This window comes from Pristiophorus japonicus, chromosome 16 (assembly GCF_044704955.1).
Source record: "Pristiophorus japonicus isolate sPriJap1 chromosome 16, sPriJap1.hap1, whole genome shotgun sequence".
Taxonomy (NCBI): Eukaryota; Metazoa; Chordata; class Chondrichthyes; family Pristiophoridae; genus Pristiophorus; species Pristiophorus japonicus.
The window spans coordinates 8,341,435-8,363,100 of NC_091992.1; the positions used below are offsets into that span (position 1 = coordinate 8,341,435).

Below are 21,666 nucleotides of genomic sequence, written 5' to 3' on the forward strand. Positions count from 1 at the left end.
CCCACCAACACCCCCTCCCCACGCAGGAAATGCAACACCTGCCCTTTCCCCCCCCTCCCATCTCACTGTCCAGGGCCCCAAACACTCCTTCCAGGTGAAACAGCAATTTACTTGTACATCTTGTAATTTAGTATACTGTATTCGCTCCTCTACATTGGGGAGACCAAACGCAGACTGGGTGACCGCTTTGCAGAACACCTCCGTTCAGTCCGTAAGCGTGACCCCGAGCTTTATGATCGCCTGTCACTTTAATTCTCCGCTCCCACTCCCACTCTGACCTCTCTGTCCTCAGTCCCCCTGTACTGTTCCAATGAAGCTCCAACGTAAGCTCGAGGAACAGCACCTCATCTTTCGTTTAGGCACTTTACAGCCTTCGGGACTCAACATCGAGTTCAACAATTTCAGACCGTAACCTCTGCCCCTATTTTTTCACATGGTGGCTGTTGATGATTCTGCCGTTCCCATTTACACCTCATCGAGACTCATCTTTTGTTTCTTTACTTGTCCCATTACCATCTCCTTTCGCCTCGCACCATCATCCCTTTTGTCATTCAATCTCTCCTGCCTTCCACCCTATCACAGACCTTCCCCTTTTGTTCTTTCCTCCATTCCCGCTTACCCCTGCCTCTGTACTTGCGTAAAACCTAACATTTTCCAGTTCTGACGAAGGGTCGTCAACCTGAAACGTTAACTCTGTTTCGCTCTGTCCACAGAAGCTGCCCGACCTGCTGAGTGTTTCCAGCGTTTTGTGTTTTTAGCCCGGTACACAAACCAGATCTTACCTTTCTGAAAGGACACGTGCAGCCTGTGTTGGTAGGTCGGGAGCTCCTGAGAGGGGTGGGGGAAGAAGAACAAATCACATTAGTACACGGATTGCAAGAGGTTATGCTTGAACTGTATAAAACACTAGTTAGGCCACAGCTGGAGTACCGCATGCAGTCCTGGTCACCACATTACAGGAAAGATCAGATAGGCTGGGGTTGTTTTCTTTGGAACAAATTAGGCTGAAGGAAGACCTTATTGAGGTGTATAAAATGGAGGGGCCTAGATAGAGTGGATGGGGCGGACCTGTTTCCCTTAGCAGAGAGGTCAACAACCAGAGAGCATAGATTTAAAGTAATTGGTAGAAGTTTACAGGGGAGTTGAGGAGAAATCTTTGACCCAGAGGGTGGTGGGGGTCTGGAACTCATTGCCTGAAAAGGTGGTAGAGGAAGAAATCCTAGTTACATTTGGATGTGCACCTGAAGTGCCATAACCTGCAGGGCTACGGACCAAGAGCTGGAAATGGGATTAGGCTGGCTCTTTTTCAGCCAGCGCAGACATGATGGGCCAAATGATCTCCTGTGCCTTAAATTTCTATTATTTCATAACCCAGGCGACACAACACGCTCTAGGAGACAATGCAGCCCTAGTGCATCTAATCAATAAAACCACCCAATGAATAGAGCAGTTCCTGAAGCTCAGAGGATTCTGGGTATTGCAGCTACCATCATTGACTAATTGCCACAAGGGATGGCGCCTCAGGCAACCAACGGCAGAAGTGGGGTGGGAGGTCATGTGATGAAACCTCCTGGAATACAGTCCAACCAGATGTGGCAATTCTACAGTCTCCCCATTACAGGTAGCACTTCTTTGGCTATATAGTGCTTTGAGACATCCTGAAAGTCGAAATATATATGCAAGTCTTTCTTTTCTTGCTCCAAACGAACAAAAGGCGCCTCAGTTCAACTTCTCATCTGAAACCAACTCTGACAACGTAGTTTTGGTCTACTTATTTAAGGAAGGATATACCTGTACTTGCCTTGGAGGCGGTGCAACGAGGGTTCACAAGATTGATTCCCGGGATGAGAGATTGTGTAGAATGGGCCTATACTCCCTGGAGTTTATAACAATGAGAGGTGATCTCATTGAAACATACAAGATTCTGAGGGGGATTGACAGGGTAGATGCCAAGAGGCTGTTTCCCCCTGGCTGGAGTGTCTAGAGCTAGGGGGCACAGTCTCAGGATAAGGGGTCGGCCATTTAAGACTGAGATGAGGAGGAATTTCTTCAATCAGAGGGTTGTGAATCTTTGGAATTCTTTGCCCCAGAGGGCTGTGGATGCTGAGTCTCTGAATATATTCAAGGCTGAGATAGATGGATTTTTGGAGTTGAGGGGAATCAAGGGATATGGAGATCAGGCGGAAAAGTGGAGTTGAGGTCAATGATCGGCCATGATCTTATTGAATGGCGAAGCAGGCTCGAGGGGCCGTAGGGCAGACTCCTGCTCCTATTTCTTATGTTATGTTCCCTCCCCCAGTACTGCACCGCTACTACAATCAGCCCTGGGTTATGAGCTCAAGTCCTGGAGGGGAGCTCAAACCTTCGGACTCAGAGGCGGGTGGGCTACCCATCGAGCCACGCGGTAAGCCGATAGTGGACAGGAATGGCGCGCATGTTATCCAACAAAAATTGAATGTGGTTGCAGGAATTTCAGCTGCCGTTTACCTACGCCGGGAATTATGTCCACAAGATGGGCTGGGATGAAGGCAGCCCTTCGGCCCATTCGATTTGGTCTCAAACATCGAGAACACTGACCCGACTACTGACTTCCTGCTTTAGCACCCAGTGGCCTCAACCACTCGACCCAGCTCACAACCCCTCTCTCAACATTTGCAGCTCTAAATCTGTGGCCATTTGCTCTCTGCATGACCCACAATATGCTCACTCCTTCCAGATATTGAGCTCTTAATCCTGATCTTTACTCAATGAACTGCGGTTTGGTGATTAAATATTACACAACAGAGAAGCGAGAACTTGTAGTTATCAGAGCGCCTTGCATAAACGACCTCAGGACTCCCCAAAGCGATTGACAGCCAATGAAGTTCTGGGAAAGGGTAGTCACTGTTGTAATGTAGGTCAGCTTGTTATTAGAGGCTGGAATTCTATCTGGAGCTACTTGGCACCTTTCTCAGGTTTGTTTTACTTGTTGCACAAGAGGATCAGAGAACTGGACAAACAGCACAGTCCCTGCCTCAGTTTAGTATTCGTTTTGGAATCAGAAGGTCACAGATTCAATCCCACACCAGAACATGAGCACGTAATCCAGGCCGAGACTCCCAGTGCAGTATTAAGGGAGCGCCGCACTGTCGGAGGGGCAGGACTCGGGGAGCGCCGCACTGTGTGAAAGATCCCGTGCTGCTGTTCAAAGAGGAAGAGAAAGTTCTCCCAGTGCGCTGCTAACCATTCCTTCCTCAGCTAACGCTGCTCTGTCATCTCACTAGTTCCTGAAATCTTGCTGTGCACAAAATGTTTGCCTTGTTCACCAACTAACAATGTGCAGTACGTTCGAAAGACGTTGGCATGGTGCATCATCGTTCTGTACCACAAGGCACACAGTGACATGGAAATGCCACCGCTCCTTAAAATAACTTGTAGAAAAAGTTTACCGCTTACTGTGAAGTTTATATCGGCTATATTCACATTCATCCCGGTGGCTCGCTTTAAGTTTTCATCATGTGACACAACCACTTGTTCATCTTTGGTCATGTGACAGTCGAGCTCCAGCATGTCCGTTCCCAACTGCACGGCACTGAAAGGGTTAAAGGGTAAAGGTCAGTTAACTTACCAGTACCAAGGAAGGAGTTACACACACAGATTTTATTTTAATGCATTAAAGAAATGGCCAACAGATTTTCCAATCCGAGCTTCCTACAAAGCTTCACTGATCTCAGTCCGTTGCTTTCATCCTGATTCACGTCCCACATATTTGCCCAATATTCCGCCGGTTGATATGCAGGTAATCCCCATCACTACTCACGTGCTGAACTGGGCTGTAAGAAGCTTATGTGATTCGGTGTAAATTTGTGTCTGACGACGCTCCTCTGAAACGCCTTGAGACGTTTTAGTCTATTTAAAGGCTCTATATAAATACAGATTGTTGTAGTAACCAAACATGGAGGACAGAGACCAGTGTTATCTGAATCCACAGCTCAGATTACAGCCTTCAGGTAACTGCCTTGAATCACTAATTTATTTATGTGGATTGTATTTTATCCCTTCTCTTTTTAAACCGGTCAGTGAGTGAGTCCCGACTCTGCTTCCCACTGACGTCATTGACAATCTGCATCAATAGACCACCTTTAGGATTAAAAATAAACTCCCTTCGTAAGTGTCAGCTGTGGCTCAGTCGGCAGCACTCTCGCCCGGGTCAGAAGGTCGTGGGTTCAAGTTCCACTCCAGAGACTAGAACACAAAAATCCAGGCTGACACGCCTACTGTTATGTAATGTGTGTGTATCGTCCCAGTACCTTAAATGTATTGTAAGTACTATGCCACACCACAGAGGGCGCTGCGGTGGGAAACCCTGGTAGTACCTGTAACAGGTGCTATAAAAGGCTGACCACCACACCTGGGAGGCACTCTGGAGCTGAACAATAAAGGACGAAGGTCACAGCAGTTAGACTTACACCAGACCGTGTGGAGTCAGTGATTTGTGTGCTACATACACCACACCTACAGTGCAGTGTTGAGGGAGCGCTGCACTGTCGGAGATGCCGTCTTTTGGATGAGACGTTAAACCGAGGCCCCGTCTGCTCTCTCAGGTGGACATAAAAGATCCCATGGCACTGTTTCGAAGAAGAGCAGGGGGGTATCCCCGGTGTCCCGGCTAATATTTATCCCTCAATCAACATTACTAAAACTGATTATCGGGTCAGTACCGTTTTGTGGGACCGTGCAGTGTGCAAACTGTCTGTTGTGATTCCCTACATTACATTACTGTTGGGGGGGGGGGGGGGGGGGGGGGGAGGGGAGAAAGAGGAGAGAGAAAGGAGTGCTCCCAAAAAAGGATTTCTAAATGGAGTATATAGAATCATAGCATCTAACAGCACAGCAGGAGGCCATTTGGCACATTGTGCCTGTACTGGCTCTGTGAAAGAGCTCTCCAAATAGTCCCACTCCCCCTGCTCTTTCCTCATAGCCCTGCAAATCTTTCCTTTTCAAGAAGTGATCCAATTCCCTTTTGAAAATTAGGATTCAATCTGCTTCCACCGCCCTTTCAGGCAGCACGTTCCAGATGGTAACTGTTGTATATGCTGACTGTGGATGTACTCTCTGTGTAGTTGCATAAGATGGAGATATGTTTACCTGATGTACTATCAATAAGGTTTACACTGTGTATATAATATGCTGGCACCACTAGAGGGTGCAACTGGTGGAGACCGGGGGTTTCCTGCCCTGGTGGCAGGGCCCAGTACAAAAGGCTGTAACACCATGCTTGTGCCTCACTCTGGAGTTTGGCATAAAGGACCAAGGTCACTACAGTTTGAGTACGACATATTGCCTTGTGGAGTCATTCATAAGTACATCATTGACTTAATAGTAACAACTTGCTGCGTAAAAACAATTGTCCTCACCTCCCTTCTGGTTCTTTTGTCAACTGTTTTAAATCTGTGCCCCTCCCCGGATACCAACCCCCCTGCCACTGGAAACAGTTTCTCCTGATCTACTCTATCAAAACCCTTCATCATTTTCAACACCTCGAATTAACTCTCCCCTTAAATCATCTCTGCTCGAAGGAGAACAATCCCAGCTTCTCTAAATCTCGCCATATAACTGAAATTTCTCATCCCTGGTATTATTCCAGGAAATCTCCTCTGCACCCTCTCCAAGGCCTTGACATCCTTCCTAAAGTGCGGTGCCCAGAATTGGACACAATACTCCCGCTGGGGCCTAACCAACAATCTATAAAAGTTCAGCAGAACTGCCTTGCTACGTTAAAGTTTCTTGTGAGGAGAGATTGAGTAGATTGGGCCTATACTCTCTGGAGTTTAGAAGAATGAGAGGTGAAACATAAGATTCTGAGGGGGATTGACAGGGTAGATAACTGAGAGGTTGTTTCCCAGAGCTGGAGAGTCCAGAACTAGGGGTCAGTCTCAGAATAAGGGGTCGGCCATTTAAGACTGAGATGAGGAGGAATTTCTTCACTCAGAGGGTGGTGAATCTTTGGAATTCTCTGCCCCAGAGGGCTGTGGATGCTCAGTCGTTGAGTATATTCAAGGCCGAGATCGCTAGATTTTTGGACTCTCGGGGAAATCAAGGGATAGGGAGATCGGGCAGGAAAGTGGAGTTGAGGTCGAAGATCAGCCATGATCTTATTGAATGGCGGAGCAGGCTCAAGGGGCTGAATGGCCGACTCCTGCTCCTATTTCTTATGTTCTTCTTATAACTGACGTGTAAGGTGAATAAAAAAAGGGAATGAGCATCTCACTGTTCTCCAATAATGTCTACATTGATGCTCAATAGCAGAGTAAAATTTAAGATATATTTGAGTTTGCGAGTTTCTTCAATTCTCTTCTCTTGTTTTGATAAACCAAACCAGTGATTATGACATTATGTTAATTATACAGCTGGGCTAACCCGTAATTTGTTCCTACATTCCGGTCCAAATTTCTCCCCCTGTGGTGACTCATCCTACAGGACAGCTTCCCATCCCTCCAGTACCTCAACACAAGAGGCACTTCCCGAGTGAGCCGCAAGGTCTCCTGTCCACGGCGAGGTGCTGGGGGCAGTCACAAGGGAGCTCGATGCTGTCCTTTCCCAAAGTCAACCTGCGCACACTGCCAGTAAGGTGTGGGGGGTGTGGGGGGGCTGGAAAGTCACTGGAATACGATCAGGATCAGGAAACATCACTTCTGGGGACTTTTGTGACCATTGTTTTTCCCCACAGAGAGGATATGGAAAAACAATGGTCACAAATAAAATAAAAACAGAAAATGCTGGAAATCTCAGGGGGTCAGGCAGCATCTGTGGAGAGAAAGCGTTAACGTTTCAGGCCGATGACCCTTCGTCAGAACTGGCAGAAAAGTTCGAAATGTAACAAATTCTTCAGGAAGTGCAGGGGGCAGGAAAAAACAAAAGGGAAGGTCTGTGATAAGGTGGAAGGCACAAGCGATTAGAGACACAAAAGGGATGATGGGCCGATTTGAGATGGTAATGGCACAAGTTAGGAAACAAAAGATGAGTCCAGATAGGGTGTGAATGGCAGGATAATTACCAGCTGCCAAAAATGTTGGGTTTTAAAAACAAAGTGCATTCACACAAGTTGCTATTTTTTTAACGAGCACAAATAAAAGTGGTTAAAATGCCAATCAGCTAAGCAATAAAACTGCCCACCCCCCAACAAACTGTAAACCTTAGCCGCTTTCAGCAATCGCTAAAACTCCTCACACTCACTGTGTTGTGGGAGGTCCCTAGCCCTGGGAACTTGGCACAGGTTGTCTAGGATAGCCCTTCTCCTCTGGTTGTGAACACAGGGAATTAAGACCGGGATAGAAACACTCACTGACACTTATTAAACAGATGTAGGAGGCTGGTTAAAAGTTACTTCGGTTAAGTCAAGCAAGGTGACCCACTGATGCAGGAAAGAAAGACTTGCATTTATAGAGCGCCTTTCACGACCACCGGATGTCTAAAAGCGCTTTACAGCCAATGAAGTACTTTTGGAAGTATGGTCACTGTTGTAATGTGGGAAACGCGGCAGCCAATTTGCGCACAGCAAGCTCAAACACACAGCCATGTGATAATGACCAGACAATCTGTTTTTTGTTACGTTGATTGAGGGATAAATATTGGCGGGGACACCGGGAATAACTCTCCTGCTTTTCTTTGAAATAGTGCCATGGGGTCTTTTACGTCCGCCTGAGAGAGCAGACAGAGTCTTGGTTTTAAGGTCTCATCTGAAAGACGGCACTTCCGACAGTGCAGCACTCCCTCAGCACTGCACTGGAGTGTCAGGCTAGATTTCATTGTGCTCAAGTGAATCCACAACCTTCTGGCTCAGAGGCAAGGGTGCTGCCCACTGAGCCACAGCTGACAGGAAGGTGTATCGTGGTCATTATTTTGTATTACTATGCAAAGATCGGTTATATGGATTGAATTAAGTGAGCCCAATCATATGATGAAATAAAGCAACTAAACTATTTATATCTGGTCTCACCTTACCAAGTGTTTCCTTCACCCACCTTTGAAAAGATTGGAGGGGGACTTGTGGGGAGGGCAACATGTGAAAGACCTGAATATCCAGTTCGGATCATATAAGAACATAAGAAATAGGAGCAGGAGTAGATCATTTGGCCCCTCGAGCCTGCTCCGCCATTTAATAAGATCATGGCTGATCTGATCTTGGCCTCAACTCCACTTCCCTGCCCGCTCCCCATAACCCTTCACTCCCTTATTGTTCAAAAATCTATCTATCTCCACCTTAAATATATTCAATGACTCAGCCTCCGCAGCTCTCTGGGGTAGAGAATTCCAAAGATTCACGAACCTCAGAAGAAATTGCTCCTCATTTCAGTTTTAAATGGGCAACCCCTTATTCTTAAACTATGCCCCCTAGTTCTAGATTTCCCCCACCAGTGGAAATATCCTCTCTGCATCTACCTTGTCGAGCCCCCTCAGTATCTTATATGTTTCAATAAGATCAGCTCATTCTTCTAAACTCCAACCTGCTCAACCTTTCTTCATAAGTCAACCCCTTCATCTCCGGAATCAACCTAGTGAACCTTCTCTGAACTGCCTCCAATGCAGGTATATCCTTCCTTAAATAAGGAGACCAAAACTGCACACAGTACTCCAGATGTGGCCTCACCAATACCCTGTACAGTTGTAGCAGGACTTTTCTGCTTTTATACTCTATCCCCCTTGCAATAAAAACCAATGTTCCATTTGCTTTCCTGATCACTTGCTGTACCTGCATACTAACTTTTTGTCTTTCATGCACAAGGACCCCCAGGTCCCGCTGTACTGCAGCATTTTGGAATCTCTCTCCATTTAAATAATAATTAGCTTTTTTATTTTTCCTGCCAAAGTGGATAACCTCACACTTTCCCACATTATACTCCATCTGCCAAATGTTTGCCCACTCACTTAGCCTGTCTGTATCCCTTTGCAGATTTCTTGTGTCCTCCTCACAATTCGCTTTCCCGCCCATCTTTATAGATTGATATTGGAATGTCTGGGTGCACTCCTGAACTTAAAGATACTCAGGCCACTTACAGCAGTGACCAGAGTTGCTGTATCTGAGAGAATAATGAAGGCAAAATGCCAAACTAGTAACAGAACCTCTCCTACCCCTGACTGATTTTTCACCCCTTCATAGATCAAGATCACGGATACCAATTTTGGTGGGACCTGTAACACAAGTTCACTCATGGACCAGCAATTTAACTTGGCACCTTCAGAGTCTGATACAGCCAGTTGGGGTGGGGGAGGAGGGAGGGCAAAGAGAAGCAGAGGTTTGTTTCGCCGACATAATCTTCTAAATCACTTCTTTTTACAAATTGAAAACTACATCCAGCGGGAGTTTTTCATATCTAGACCCCATAGAATCTTAAAAAGAAAAATACTTGCATTTATATAGCGCCTTTCACAGCCACCGGATGTCTTAAAGTGCTTTACAGCCAATGAAGTACTTTTTGAAGTGTAGTCACTGTTGTAATGTGGGGAAACTTGGCAGCCAACTTGCGCACAGCAAGCTCCCAAAAACAGCAATGTGGTAATGACCAGATAATCTGTTTCGTTATGTTGATTGAGGGATAAATACTGGCCCCAGGACACCGAGGATAACCCCCCTGCTCTTCTTCAAAATAGTGCCCATGGGATCATTTACGTCCACCTGAGAGGTAGGCGGGGCTTCGGTTTAACGTCTCATCCGAAAGACGGCACCTCCGACAGTGCGGAACTCCCTCAGCACTGCACTGGGAGTGTCAGCCTAGATTTATGTGCTCCAGTCCCTGGAGTAGGTCTTGAACCCACAACCTTCAGACTCGGAGGCGAGTGTGCTGCCCACTGCGCCACAGCTGACACACTGAAGGAGGCCATTTTGATCATTCCACCATTGGTGGCCAGGTCTCCAATTGCCTCGGCCCAAAGTGCTGCAATTTCCTCCTTGAATCTCTCCAGCTCGCTCTCCTCCTGTAAGACGCTGCTTTCTCGCCTGTACCAATATCCCATATGTGCCTCGGTGTAAATTGTGTTTGATAACGCTTCTGCGAAGCGCCTTGGGGACATTTTGCTACGTTAAAGGTGAGATGTAACTGCTGTTGCTGAATAGGTTTTTGAGCAAATGAAGGATACAATCCAGAATCTCATCATATTTGTCACATCCTCTGCAAACACTCACTAAAACAGAATACAAATAAGGAGAGAGGCACCAATATTACGTGGCACCTTGGTTTCTGCGTGCTCCCGGTGAAGAGATTCAAGGTGTTTGGCGCCTTCCCGGATGCTTCTCTCTCCACTTTGGGTGGTCTTGGGCCAGGGACTCCCAGGTGTCGGTGGGGATGTTGCATTTTTTCAAGGAGGCTTTGAGGGTGTCCTTGAAGCGTTTCCTCTGCCCACCTGGGACTCGCTTGCTGTGTCGGAGTTCTGAGTAGAGCGCTTGTTTTGGGTATCGAGTATGCGGACAATGTGGCCCGCTAAGTGCTGCCCACTCAAGCCACGGTTGACACACAGAGGTGGGTGGGATAACGCTTAGCAAACAAGAGAGAAACACTATTAGCTCCCAATAAACCCACCATTGTCAATGCTTGCTGTGTTGGGTTTGATTCGGTGTCTAATCCGATCATGCGGCCGATTGATCCTCTGCCACACATTCCTCCAGATTTAAGGCGCTTCACTGAAAGTGGCTCAGCAACCTCGTCGAAGGTGCTTTAATGTTTAATCCAGGTTTTGGGTGAGCGTTGCCAATCAGCCATCAGAGCCCCGCTCTCAACCAGCTACATTTAATCAGACCTGTGCCTCCAGTTCCAAACCAATTCGACAAATGGAGACCGGAACTTTGGCTCGGGTATTTTCTAAATCGGTCTTTGTAATGTCCTTACTCAATAGCACAAAATCCACACGAGGCACACTCTGTGGACAAGGTCACTCTGTGACCTGAACCTTTATTCACAGGACCAAGAAGTGATGACCCTGCGTGGGACCTCCCTTTATATACCCGGATGACCAGGTAAGGAGTATCTCCCACAAGATCACCCCGTGGTCAAGGTGTGCATTTCTGATGTATATACAGTATTGCAGTGGTGTTACATAGCGGTTACAGACATGACAGTCTTCCAAGACGGGAGACGCAGAGAGAAAATATCATTTCTTCTTTGAATTCTCTTTACCGCCACCCAACCCGACCCTGACCAACAACTACTGCCCCTGAGGTATTGGAGGTCTGATGTTGCCGAGGGAAATCTGAAAACCAATCGTGAGGCATCGGTTTACCCACAGTGTAACGACTGAAAGTGAGGCAAGCGTAGACTGGATGCCTTACAGAGTCAGCAAGGCTCGGTGGGCAGCACTGTCATCTCACAGTCAGAAGGTCGTGGGTTCAAGTCCCACTCCAAAGACGACGCAGATGATCGAGGGGGCCATGCACATCCTATACAATCGGAACTCCTTCACGGCAAATGAGCCCACGGTGGGCAGAGGAAACGTTTCAAGGGCACCCTGAAAGCCTCCTTGATAAAATGCAACATCCCCACTGACATCTGGGAATCCCTGGCCAAAGACTGCCCTAAGTGGAGGAAGTGCGCCCGGGAGGGTGTTGAGCACCTCGAGTCTCATCGCCGAGAGCATGCAGAAAACAAGCACAGACAGCGGAAAGAGCGTGCAGAAAACCAGTCCCACCCACCCCTTCCCTCAACGACAGTCCCCGTCACAGGTGGGACAGTGGTTCTCGTATTGGACTGTTCAGCCACCTAAGAACTCAATTTTAGAGTGGAAGCAAGTCTTCCTCGATTCTGAGGGACTGCCTCTGATGATGATACAATCTATGCTCATTGAAGTTCAGAAGAATGAGAGGTGACCTTATTGAAACGATGATAACGAGGGGGCTCGACAAGGTGGATGCAGAGAGGATATTTCCACTCATAGGGGAAACTAAAACTAGGGGACATAGTCTTAGAATAAAGGGGCCACCCATTTAAAACTGAGATGAGGAGGAATTTCTTCACTCCGATGGTTGTAAATCTGTGAATTCTCTGCCCCAGAGAGCTGTGAAGCTGGGGCATTGAATATATTTAAGGTGGAAATAGACAGATCTTTGAGCGATAAGGCAGTAAAGGGTTATGGGGAGTGGGCAGGGAAGTGGAGCTAAGTTCATGATCAGATCAGCTATAATCTTATTGAATGGTGGAGCAGGCTTGAGGGGTCAAATGGCCCCTCGAGCCTGCTCTGCCATTCAATAAGATTACGGCTGATCTGATCATGGACTCAGCTCCACTTCCCTGCTCCTATTTCTTATGTTATGTTCTTATACACTGTGGGAAGTGCTGTCATTCGGATGAGACGTTAAAGATCCCATGGTACTGTTTTTTTTTGTTGAAGAGTTCTCCTCGCAGCTTGGCCCATCACCCAACATCATTAAAAACAGATTAGCTGCTCATTTATCTCACTGCTGTTTCTGGGAGCTTGCTGTGCACAAGTCGCCTACTGATTTTGCCTACATTGCAACAGTGACGGCACTGTTAAAAGGATTTCATTGGCTTGTGAAGCACTTTGTGACATTCGGAGGCTGTGAAAAGCAAGTTCGGTTTTGTAAACAAAGGGGGCTTTTGGATTTTACAAAACATTTGATGAAGTCTTGACACAGTCGTTTTTTATTTTAAAAAGCGCTTTATAATTGATTCCGGAATTGGACGAACAATTAAAAAGAGTGAAATTAAAAACAGGGACTAACTGGACTGGAATTACCCGAGAATCAAACATTAAGCTCCTTCTCCAGCACCAAGTTAAGATTTCGAAGGTAATCCTTTGCAAGAAAGAAAAAAAAGAGGCCGTCTCGTTACCATGCAAACCTACGAGGCCCGTCTTACAAAAAAATTCCCATTCACATTTGTAATTGAAAGGTTTTATTGTCAAGGGGTGGGTGGGGGAAGGAGAGAGAAGGAAGTGCCAAATCTCCATGGTAACTTACAACTTCGTTCAAGGAGACCAAGCGTTTGTGGTAGCAACGGAGGTCAGAGTTCACACACGCATCAGGTGACCAGTTCAATGCTTCACTCTTGGCCCGAGGTTGACTATTTTTTGGGTAGTGTTGGCTCGCGGTAGGTTCACATAAAATATAAATAAGCCAACACCGCTGGCTGTGGCTCGGTGGGCAGCACTCTCGCCTTGGAGTCGGAAGGTCGTAGGTTCAAGTACCACTCCAGGGACTTGAACACAAAAAATCGAGGCTGACACTCCAGTGCGGTGCTGAGGGAGCGCTGCACTGTCGAGGTGCCGCCTTTCAGGGGAGACATTAAACCGAGGCCCCGTCTGCTCTCTTAGGTGGACGTAAAAGATCCCACGGCACTATTTCGAAGCAGAGCAGGTGACTTGTGCACATCAAGATCCCCAAAACAGCAATGAGATAAATGAGCAGCTAATCTGTTTTTAAGGACATGATTTTTGCAGCGCGACAGCTGCAGGAAAAATGCAGGGAGCAGCGCCAGCCCTTATACATGGTCTTCTTCGACCTTACAAAGGCCTTTGACACTGTCAACCGTGAAGGTCGCCGCACAGCACTGCCCCCCAGACATCAAGATCACCGGCGCGGCCCTGGACAATGTGGACCACTTTCCTTATCTCGGGAGCCTCCTATCAACAAGAGCAGGCATTGACGACGAGATCCAACACCGCTTCCAGTGCGCCAGTGCAGCCTTCGGCCGCCTGAGGAAAAGAGCGTTTGAAGACCAGGCCCTCAAACTGTCACCAAGCTCATGGTCTCCAGGGCCGTAGTAATACCCGCCCTCCTGTATGGCTCAGAGACGTGGACCATGTACAGTGGACACCTCAAGGCGCTGGAAAAATACCACCAATGATGTCTCCACAAGATCCTACAAATCCCCTGGGAGGACAGACGCACCAACATTAGCATCCTCAACCAGGCCAACATCCCCAGCATTGAAGCACTGACCACACGATGAGCTCCGCTGAGCAGGCCACATTGTTCGCATGCCAGACACAAGACTCCCAAAGCTCGTCCACAGCAAACGAGCCAAAGGTGGGCAGAGGAAACGTTATAAGGACACCCTCAAAGCCTCCCTGATAAAATGCAACATGCCCACTGACACCTGGGAGTCCCTGGCCAAAGACCGCCCTAAGTGGAGGAAGTGCATCCGGGAGGGCGCTGAGCTCCTCGAGTCTCATCGCCGAGAGCATGCAGAAATCAAGCGCAGGCAGCGGAAGGAACGTGCGGCAAACCAGACTCCCCACCCACTGCCTGCCCCACCTGTGACAGAGACTGTAATTCCCGTATTGGACTGTTCAGTCACCTGAGAACTCACTTTTAGAGTGGAAGCAAGTCTTCCTCGATTTTGAGGGACTGCCTATGATTATCCCTCAATTAACATCACTAAAACAGATTATCTGGTCATTATTACATAGCTGATTGTGGGAGCTTGCTGTGCACAATTCTGAGTTTCCTACATTGCAACAGTGACGACACTTCAAAAGTACTTCATTGACTGTAAAGCGCTTTGGGACGTCTGGTGGCTGTGAAAGGCACTATATAAATGCAAGTCTTTCTTTCTGATAAGGCAGCAGGAACTCCCAAAGGGAGAGTCTAGGCTCATAGGGGGCCCTGGATTTAGTTTTTGAAGCACACCTTTTCTCATACACAAATATTTCAAACTGGAGGTTAAGTTGAGGAGGCCGTTTTTAAAAAAAAACACACAGAATCTTCGGCTTCAGAGGAAGAGAGTACAAAAGCAGGGAAGTTGTGCTAAACCTTTATAAATTCCTGGTTCGGCCTCGGCTGGAGGTAGTGTGTCCCGTTCTGGGCACCACACTTTAGGAAGGATGTCAGGGCCTTAGAGAGATTGACCAGAACGGTACCAGGGACGCGGCATTTCAGTTACGTGCAGTGACTGGAGAAGCTGGAATTGTTCTCCTTGGAGCAAAGAATGGCAAGGAGAGATTTAATAGAATCATAGAAAAATACAGCACAGAAGGAGGCCATTCGGCCCATCGAAACTGCGCTGGGATTTTCGAAGCGCACTGCAATTAGTCCCACTCCCCCACTCTGTCCCCATATTCCTACAATTTTACCATCAAGTATTTATCCAATTTCTGTTTGAAGGCTACTGCTGAATCGGAATCCGCCGCCCTATCAGGCAGTGCGTTCCAAATCCTAGCCACTCGCTGCGTAAAATAGTTTTTCATCGTGTCGCCTCTGGTTCTTTTGCCAATCGCCTTAAATCTGCGCCCTCTGGTTGTCGACCCTTCAGCCATTAGGAGCACCCTGTCCCGATTTACTCATCTAAACCCTTCTTGATTTTAAACGCCTCGATCAAATTTCCTCTGAGTCTTCTCTGCTCCAAAGAGAATCGAGGTGTTCAAAATGATGAGTGGTTTTGACAGAGTAGATAAGGAGAAACGGTTTCCAGTGGCAGGACAGTCAGCAACCAGAGGGCACAGATTTGAGATAGATTGGTAAAAGAACCAGGGGGAAGATGTGAATTTTTTATGATGATCGGGAATGCTGCCTGAAAGGGTGGCAGAAGCAGATTCAATAGTAACTTTCAAAAGGGAATTTGATAAATAATTAAAAAGGAAAATAAAAATTGTAGGAGCTGTAGGGAAAGGGCAGTGGGGAGTGGGAGTAATTGGAGAGCTCTTTCAAAGTGCCAGCATAAACACAATGGGCCAAATGGCCCCCTTAAGAACATAAGGAATAGGAGCAGGAGTGGGCCATTTGGCCCCTCGAGCCTGCTCCGCCATTCAATAAGATCATGGCTGATCTGATCTTGGTCTCAACTCCACTTCCCTGCCCGTTCCCCATAACCCTTGACTCCCTTATCGTTCAAAAATCTGTCTATCTCCACCTTAAATATATTCAATCTCCTCCTGTTCTGTACAATTAATTCTTAGTAACATTTTCCAATAAAGTGCACCTACAACTATTTTTGTTGTAAAACAAATAATCAAGTGCCCCCTGATTAAAGGTGGGGGCACACTCCCAAAAAAACTTTTCAAGTGCACCGACAGATTGAAGCTCTTTGTACACCTGGATACAAGATTGCAACAAATATTATAAATTAAACAGCAATAAAACGTAGAACAATACTGCTCATGGGGAGGGTTGGGTGGGTCCCTCTATTCCTCCCTCCCTCCACTGTATGCAAACATCACGACTGACCAAGTCCAGCGACTGAACCCTACTCCAAACTATTCTGCTCTTCAAGCCAATCCCTGGGGGTGGGAAGAAGTGACACTCCACGCGATTCAGGGACCATTCAGGACATCTGAAGTCAGAATGTTCTCAGACTCCAATTTCACTTACTTTCAATAAATGGACCTAATTCATGTGTCACTTTAAAGATTAGGATCTGGCAGTTTTGAGAGGACAGGGCATTCACAGACACGGAGGCACTTGACTAAGATTTCACACGCTTTTACTGGGAAACACCACCAGCTGAGTCATCGCGGCAGTACACTGACGTGTTAACCCCTTCACTCCTGGGTGCTCACTTCAAATGTCCCGATCCTTGGCCCGGTTTCTCTCCTCCCCCAATCCCGCGGATTGGTCTGAAAGGGCGGAGAATTGAGTGGAGAACTCAGGAGCTGGATTTGGCTAAGGGCCACCATTGTTGGGTCCAAGTTTCAGTCACAACACAGGAAGGAAAGAGGGTGGAGAGGAAGATATGGTTTTTGAAAACAGTCAGGTGGTCATGTGGGAACGGTAGTATAGTGGTTATGCCACTGGACCAGTAACCCAGAGGCCTGGATTAATGATCCAGAGGCGCGAGCTCAAATCCCACCACAGCAGCTGGGGAATTTAAATTCAGTTAATTAAATAAATCTGGAATTAAAAAGTTAGTGTCAGTAATGTGATCACGAAACTACCGGATTGTTGTTAAAAACCCATCTGGTTCACGAATGTCCCTTTAGGGAAGGAAATCTGCCGTCCTTACCCGGTCTGGGCCTATAGGTGACTCCAGACCCACAGCGATGTGGTTGACTCTTAACTGCCCTCTGAAATGGCCCTGCGAGTCACACGAGGGCAATTAGGGATGGGCAATAAATGCTGGCCTTGCCGCCGATGCTCACACAAATAAAAAACTGCGCGGCACCACGATACGTATGGGATTGGCGGATCAAGCCCTCGGCAGGTCCCCACTGTGATCCTCATGGATACCTCACAATGCTCCTTGCCCTTTCTGGACTCGACTATTCCAACACACTCCCAGTTGGCCTCCTACATTTTACCCCACGTAAACTAGAGATGATCCAAAACTCGGTCGCACCATCCCGCTCACCCATCACCCCCTGTGCTCGCTGACCCTACCATTGGCTTCTGGTTAAGCAACGCCTCAATTTCAAAATTCTCATCTTTATTTTCAAATCCCCTCCATGGCCTCGCCCCTCCCTATCTCTGTAATCTCCTCCAGCCCCACAACACCCCCCCCCCCCCCCCCCCGGCCCCCGAGATGTCTGCGCTCCTCTAATTCTGCGCTCCTGAGTATCCCTGATTATAATCGCTCAACCATCGGTGGCAGTGCCTTCTGTTGCCTGGGCCCCAAGCTCCGGAACTCCCTCCCTAAACCTTTCTGCCTCTCTTTCCTCCTTTAAGACGCTCCTTAAAACCTATCTCTTTGACCCAGCTTTTGGTGTTCTGTCTCCTCTTTGCCTCGGTGTCAAAAATATTTTTTATTGATAATACTCCTGTGAAGTGCCTTGGGAACTTTCACTATGCCAAAGGTGCTATATAAATACAAGTTGTTGTTGTTAGATAACTCACTCTCTTCCCATGACATACCACACTGATTGGAAAGAGGAAAGGAAAGTAAGAGAGAAACCTAACATAACCAATTTTGTTGAGTAATTCCACATGTTCCCATCTTCAAAAATACTGGTCAATTTGGTCACCTCCAGACTCAACGCCCGATCGTACCAGGCTGCTGTGATCCACCATACATGGCTCCAACTCCTGTCCTTCACCACAATCGCTCCTGCAGTCACTGACTCCCCCCCCCCCCCCCCAGTATATCGAAGACGAAGACATTCATTCACAGACCCCTCCTCCGCCTTGCCCCACCGCCCCAGGCCACGCTCAACGCTCCTTGCTGCTCCAATTCTAGCTTGCTGAGCACCATTCTTTCCCTCCGCTCATCATGGCCGGGTGAGGGGGGGGGGGGGGGAAGGGGGGGGCGAGCCTGCAACCGCTTTGACTTTGCTCCCGGGAACACTCTCCCATAACCCTCCACTTGTTACTTTTTTCCACAACTTTTGAAGCCCAAATTGTCCTGTCAGTGCTCGGTGTCCATTCCTCCTCCTGGGAGACCCCTCAGGTCATTTACCACGTCAATGGCTGTATAAATGTAAGTAAGTAGCTCGTGGATGAGCAAGCTTCCTAGTTGTCTATTGGGGTGTTCGGACATTTGCCGGCACAGGCACGATGGGCCGAATGGCCTCCTTCTGTGCTGCATCACTCAATGATTGTGACAAGCGCAACATTTCATTTCCGAGCTGCATTCTATCTGCTAATTACTCATTATTTTCAACAGTTCACTTTCGGCCGACGGCTTAGGCTCTCGCTCACGGTAGCCTCCATTCATGCTACACAGCTGCAGAACAATCCCTCCAACAACTTGCATTTATATAGCGCCTTTAATGTCGCCAAATGTTTACAGGCGCTTCACAGGAGCGTTATCAATGAAGAATATTTTTGACATCGAGACAAAGAGGAGACAGAACACCAAATGCTTGGTCAAAGAGGTAGGTTTTAAGGAGCATCTTAAAAGGAGGAGCGAAAGGTTGAGAGGTTTAGGGAGAGAATTCCATAACTTAGGGCTGAGGCAGCTGAAGGCATGGCCGCCAATGGTTGAGCGATTAAATTCAGGAATGCGCACGAGGCAAGAATTGGGGGAGCGCAGAGATCTGAGAGGGTTATGGGGCAGGAGGAGGTTACAGAGAAAGGGAGGGGCGAGGGGCCATGGAGGGAGTTGAAAACAAGAATGAGGATTTTAAAATCGAGGCGTTGTCGGATCAGGAACCGATGAGGGTCAGCGAGCACAGGGGTGATGGATGAACGGGACTTGGTGCGAGTTAGGACACGGGCATCCGAGTTTTGGTTGAGCAGAAGTTCATGTCGGGTGGAAGATGGGAGGCTGGCCAGGAGTGCGTTGGAATAGTCAAATCTAGAGGTAACCAAGATATGGATGAGGGCTTTAATGGCCGATGTGCTGAGGCAGGGTTGGTGTCGGGCGATGTTATGGAGGTGGAAATATGTTGTCTTGGTGACGGAGTGGGTGAGAGGTCAGAAGCTCATCCTGGGGTCAAACACAACACCAAGGCTGCCAACGGTCTGGCTCCGCTTCGGACAGTTGCCAGAGATGGAAACAGTGGTCAGCGAGTGGAGTTTGTGGCGGGGACCAAAGACAGTGGCTTCAGTCTTCCCAATATTTAGCTATCGTGAGTTCACTATTGGCTCAGTGGGTAGCCGTCACCCTTCAGAGTCAGAAGGTTGTGGGTTCAAGTCCCACTCCAGAGATTTGAGCACAAAATCCAAGCAGATACTGCAGTGCAGTGCTGAGGGAGTGCTGCACTGCCGCAGGTGCTGTCATTTGGATGAGACGTTAAACCGAGGCCCTGTCTGCTTTCTCAGGTGGACATAAAAGATCCCATGGCGCTATTTCGAAGAAGAGCAGGGGAGTTATTCTCTACCACAGAAAGTTGTTGAGGCCAGTTCGTTAAATATATTCGAAAGGGAGTTAGATGTGACCCTTACGGCTAATGGGATCATGGGGTATGGAGAGAAAGCAGGAATGGGGTACTGAGGTTGCATGATCAGCCATGATCATATTGAATGGTAGTGCAGGCTCGAAGGGCCGAATGGCCTACTCCTGCACCTATTTTCTATGTTTCTATGTTTGTGTGTGCCCTGGCCAATCAACTGAGAGAGATTATCTGGTCATTTAGCTCATTGCTGTTTGTGGGAGCTTGCTGTGCACAAATTGGCTGCCGCATTTCCCACATTACAACAGTGACTACACTTCAAAAAGTTACTTCATTGGCTGTAAAGCACTTTGGGACGTCCTGAGGTCGTGAAAGGGGCTATAGAAATGCTTTTATCATAAACATGACCCGGTTAAAGGAGGCAACAGTTGGGGCATCAATATCCCTCAACAACATGGCTATGAACAGAGGCTGGGATGGATTAGGGAGAGGGGGAGAAACCAATCAGCTGCTGATCAATGGGCGACAAGCCCTGACGGAAGGCACTTTAGTTCCCCGAATGCCCAGTTGCAATGCCATCCACGTTGGATAAGCAAACCAATACTCACCGGCTTGGCTCACACATTCATTGGCTGCAAAGCGCTTTGGGACGTCTGGTGGTCGTGAAAGGCACTATATGATGTCCACATCCTCTTAAAGTACTTCAGTATTGCTGCACTGGATTGTGACGGAGGAGCGGTGAGAGATCGTGGCGGAGGTGCGGCGAATGTTTGTGGCGGAGGAGTGGCGAGAGATCATGGCGGAGGTGTGGTGAATGAGGGTACGGGGCCCAGAAGAGGTGAGGGCCCAGGGGCAGCACGGGCCAGCCCACACTGCGATGTGTGCGCGCACTAGGTCCGTGCAGCAGAGCAGGTCTCCAGTCGTCCTGGTTCAACCCTTGCCACTGGATAAAGACCTAGCTCCGTCAAGCCCGTGTGGGGGCTGGTGTGCAACGGTCACCACACGTTAAAACAATCCACGCACAGGCATCTTCCACCCCCTTCGATTGGAGTTCAGGACTGGAACATCGGGTCCTTCATTGAACCATCTGTGAACTCTTGTGGAAGCAAGTCATCCTCGTTTGAGGGACCGCCTATGATGGTGATGATAAATGCAAGTCTTTCTTGAACCCAAAGCCGACAGGAAAGGAAGGGAGAAAATCTGTGCTGGTGGGGAGTTGGGGGGAAAAGATGGGCAAGGAATGGCAGAGAGAAGTAAAAGACATTTCGAGGCAGTGCCAAAAATAGAACGTAAACCCCCAAGAGTTAAAAACAGATCGGTTCCATCAACAGAGCTGGTCGGATTCATTTCTCTGCCCCTCTCACGCCGGCGAAAACCTGTAACTAAACTCCCGAGCACCAGATGTTAGACTGAAGGCACTTCAGTATCCCGTTACGCATTGTATTCAAGTCACAGAATGGAGGATCCACACGGACTTGGTGCTACTTACTGTTTGAAGGCTGCCATTGTATTCTCCAGCTTCTCTCCCGCACCTGTCAAGAGGGAAAACAGAGACACTCTCAACACTCAGAGCCGAGGGTTATCTCGCTTACGAGGAGTAGTTCTGCCAGCACTCGTGGGCAGATTGATACGGCCCAGCGGCTCAATTCAGCACAAGCACGTCCTTCCCATCAAATGAGCACCCCCCCACCCCGCCTGCCCTTCAAAACCAAAATATGAAAGGTTTTAAAATCAGAACCACAGGTGACTCGGTGGGCAGCATTCTCGCCTTAGAGTCAGATTCAAGCCTCACTCCAGAGACTAGAGCACATAATCTGGGCTGACACTCCAGTGCAGTGCTGCACTGTTGGAGGTGCTGCCTTTCGGTTGAGACGTTAAACAGATGCCCCATCTGCTCTCTCAGGTGGACCGTAGAAGATCCCACGACACTATTTTGAAGAAGAGTAGGGGAGTTATCCCATGTGTCCTGGTCAATAT

The 21,666-nt window shown here is 48.0% G+C and overlaps 1 protein-coding gene across 2 annotated transcripts in view; it reads right to left on the reverse strand.

Annotated features, from left to right (window-relative positions):
- gdpd1 (glycerophosphodiester phosphodiesterase domain containing 1) overlaps nt 1-21,666 on the reverse strand; it is a 56,002-nt gene that overhangs the window by 19,204 nt on the left and 15,132 nt on the right. For both annotated transcript variants that reach the window (XM_070856953.1, XM_070856954.1), the window contains exons 2-4: nt 21,179-21,221; nt 3,436-3,571; nt 783-828 (exon numbers count right to left, since the gene is read on the reverse strand). In XM_070856953.1, coding sequence (XP_070713054.1) covers nt 783-828; nt 3,436-3,571; nt 21,179-21,221 — 225 coding nt within the window. The remainder of the gene's footprint in view (nt 1-782; nt 829-3,435; nt 3,572-21,178; nt 21,222-21,666) is intronic.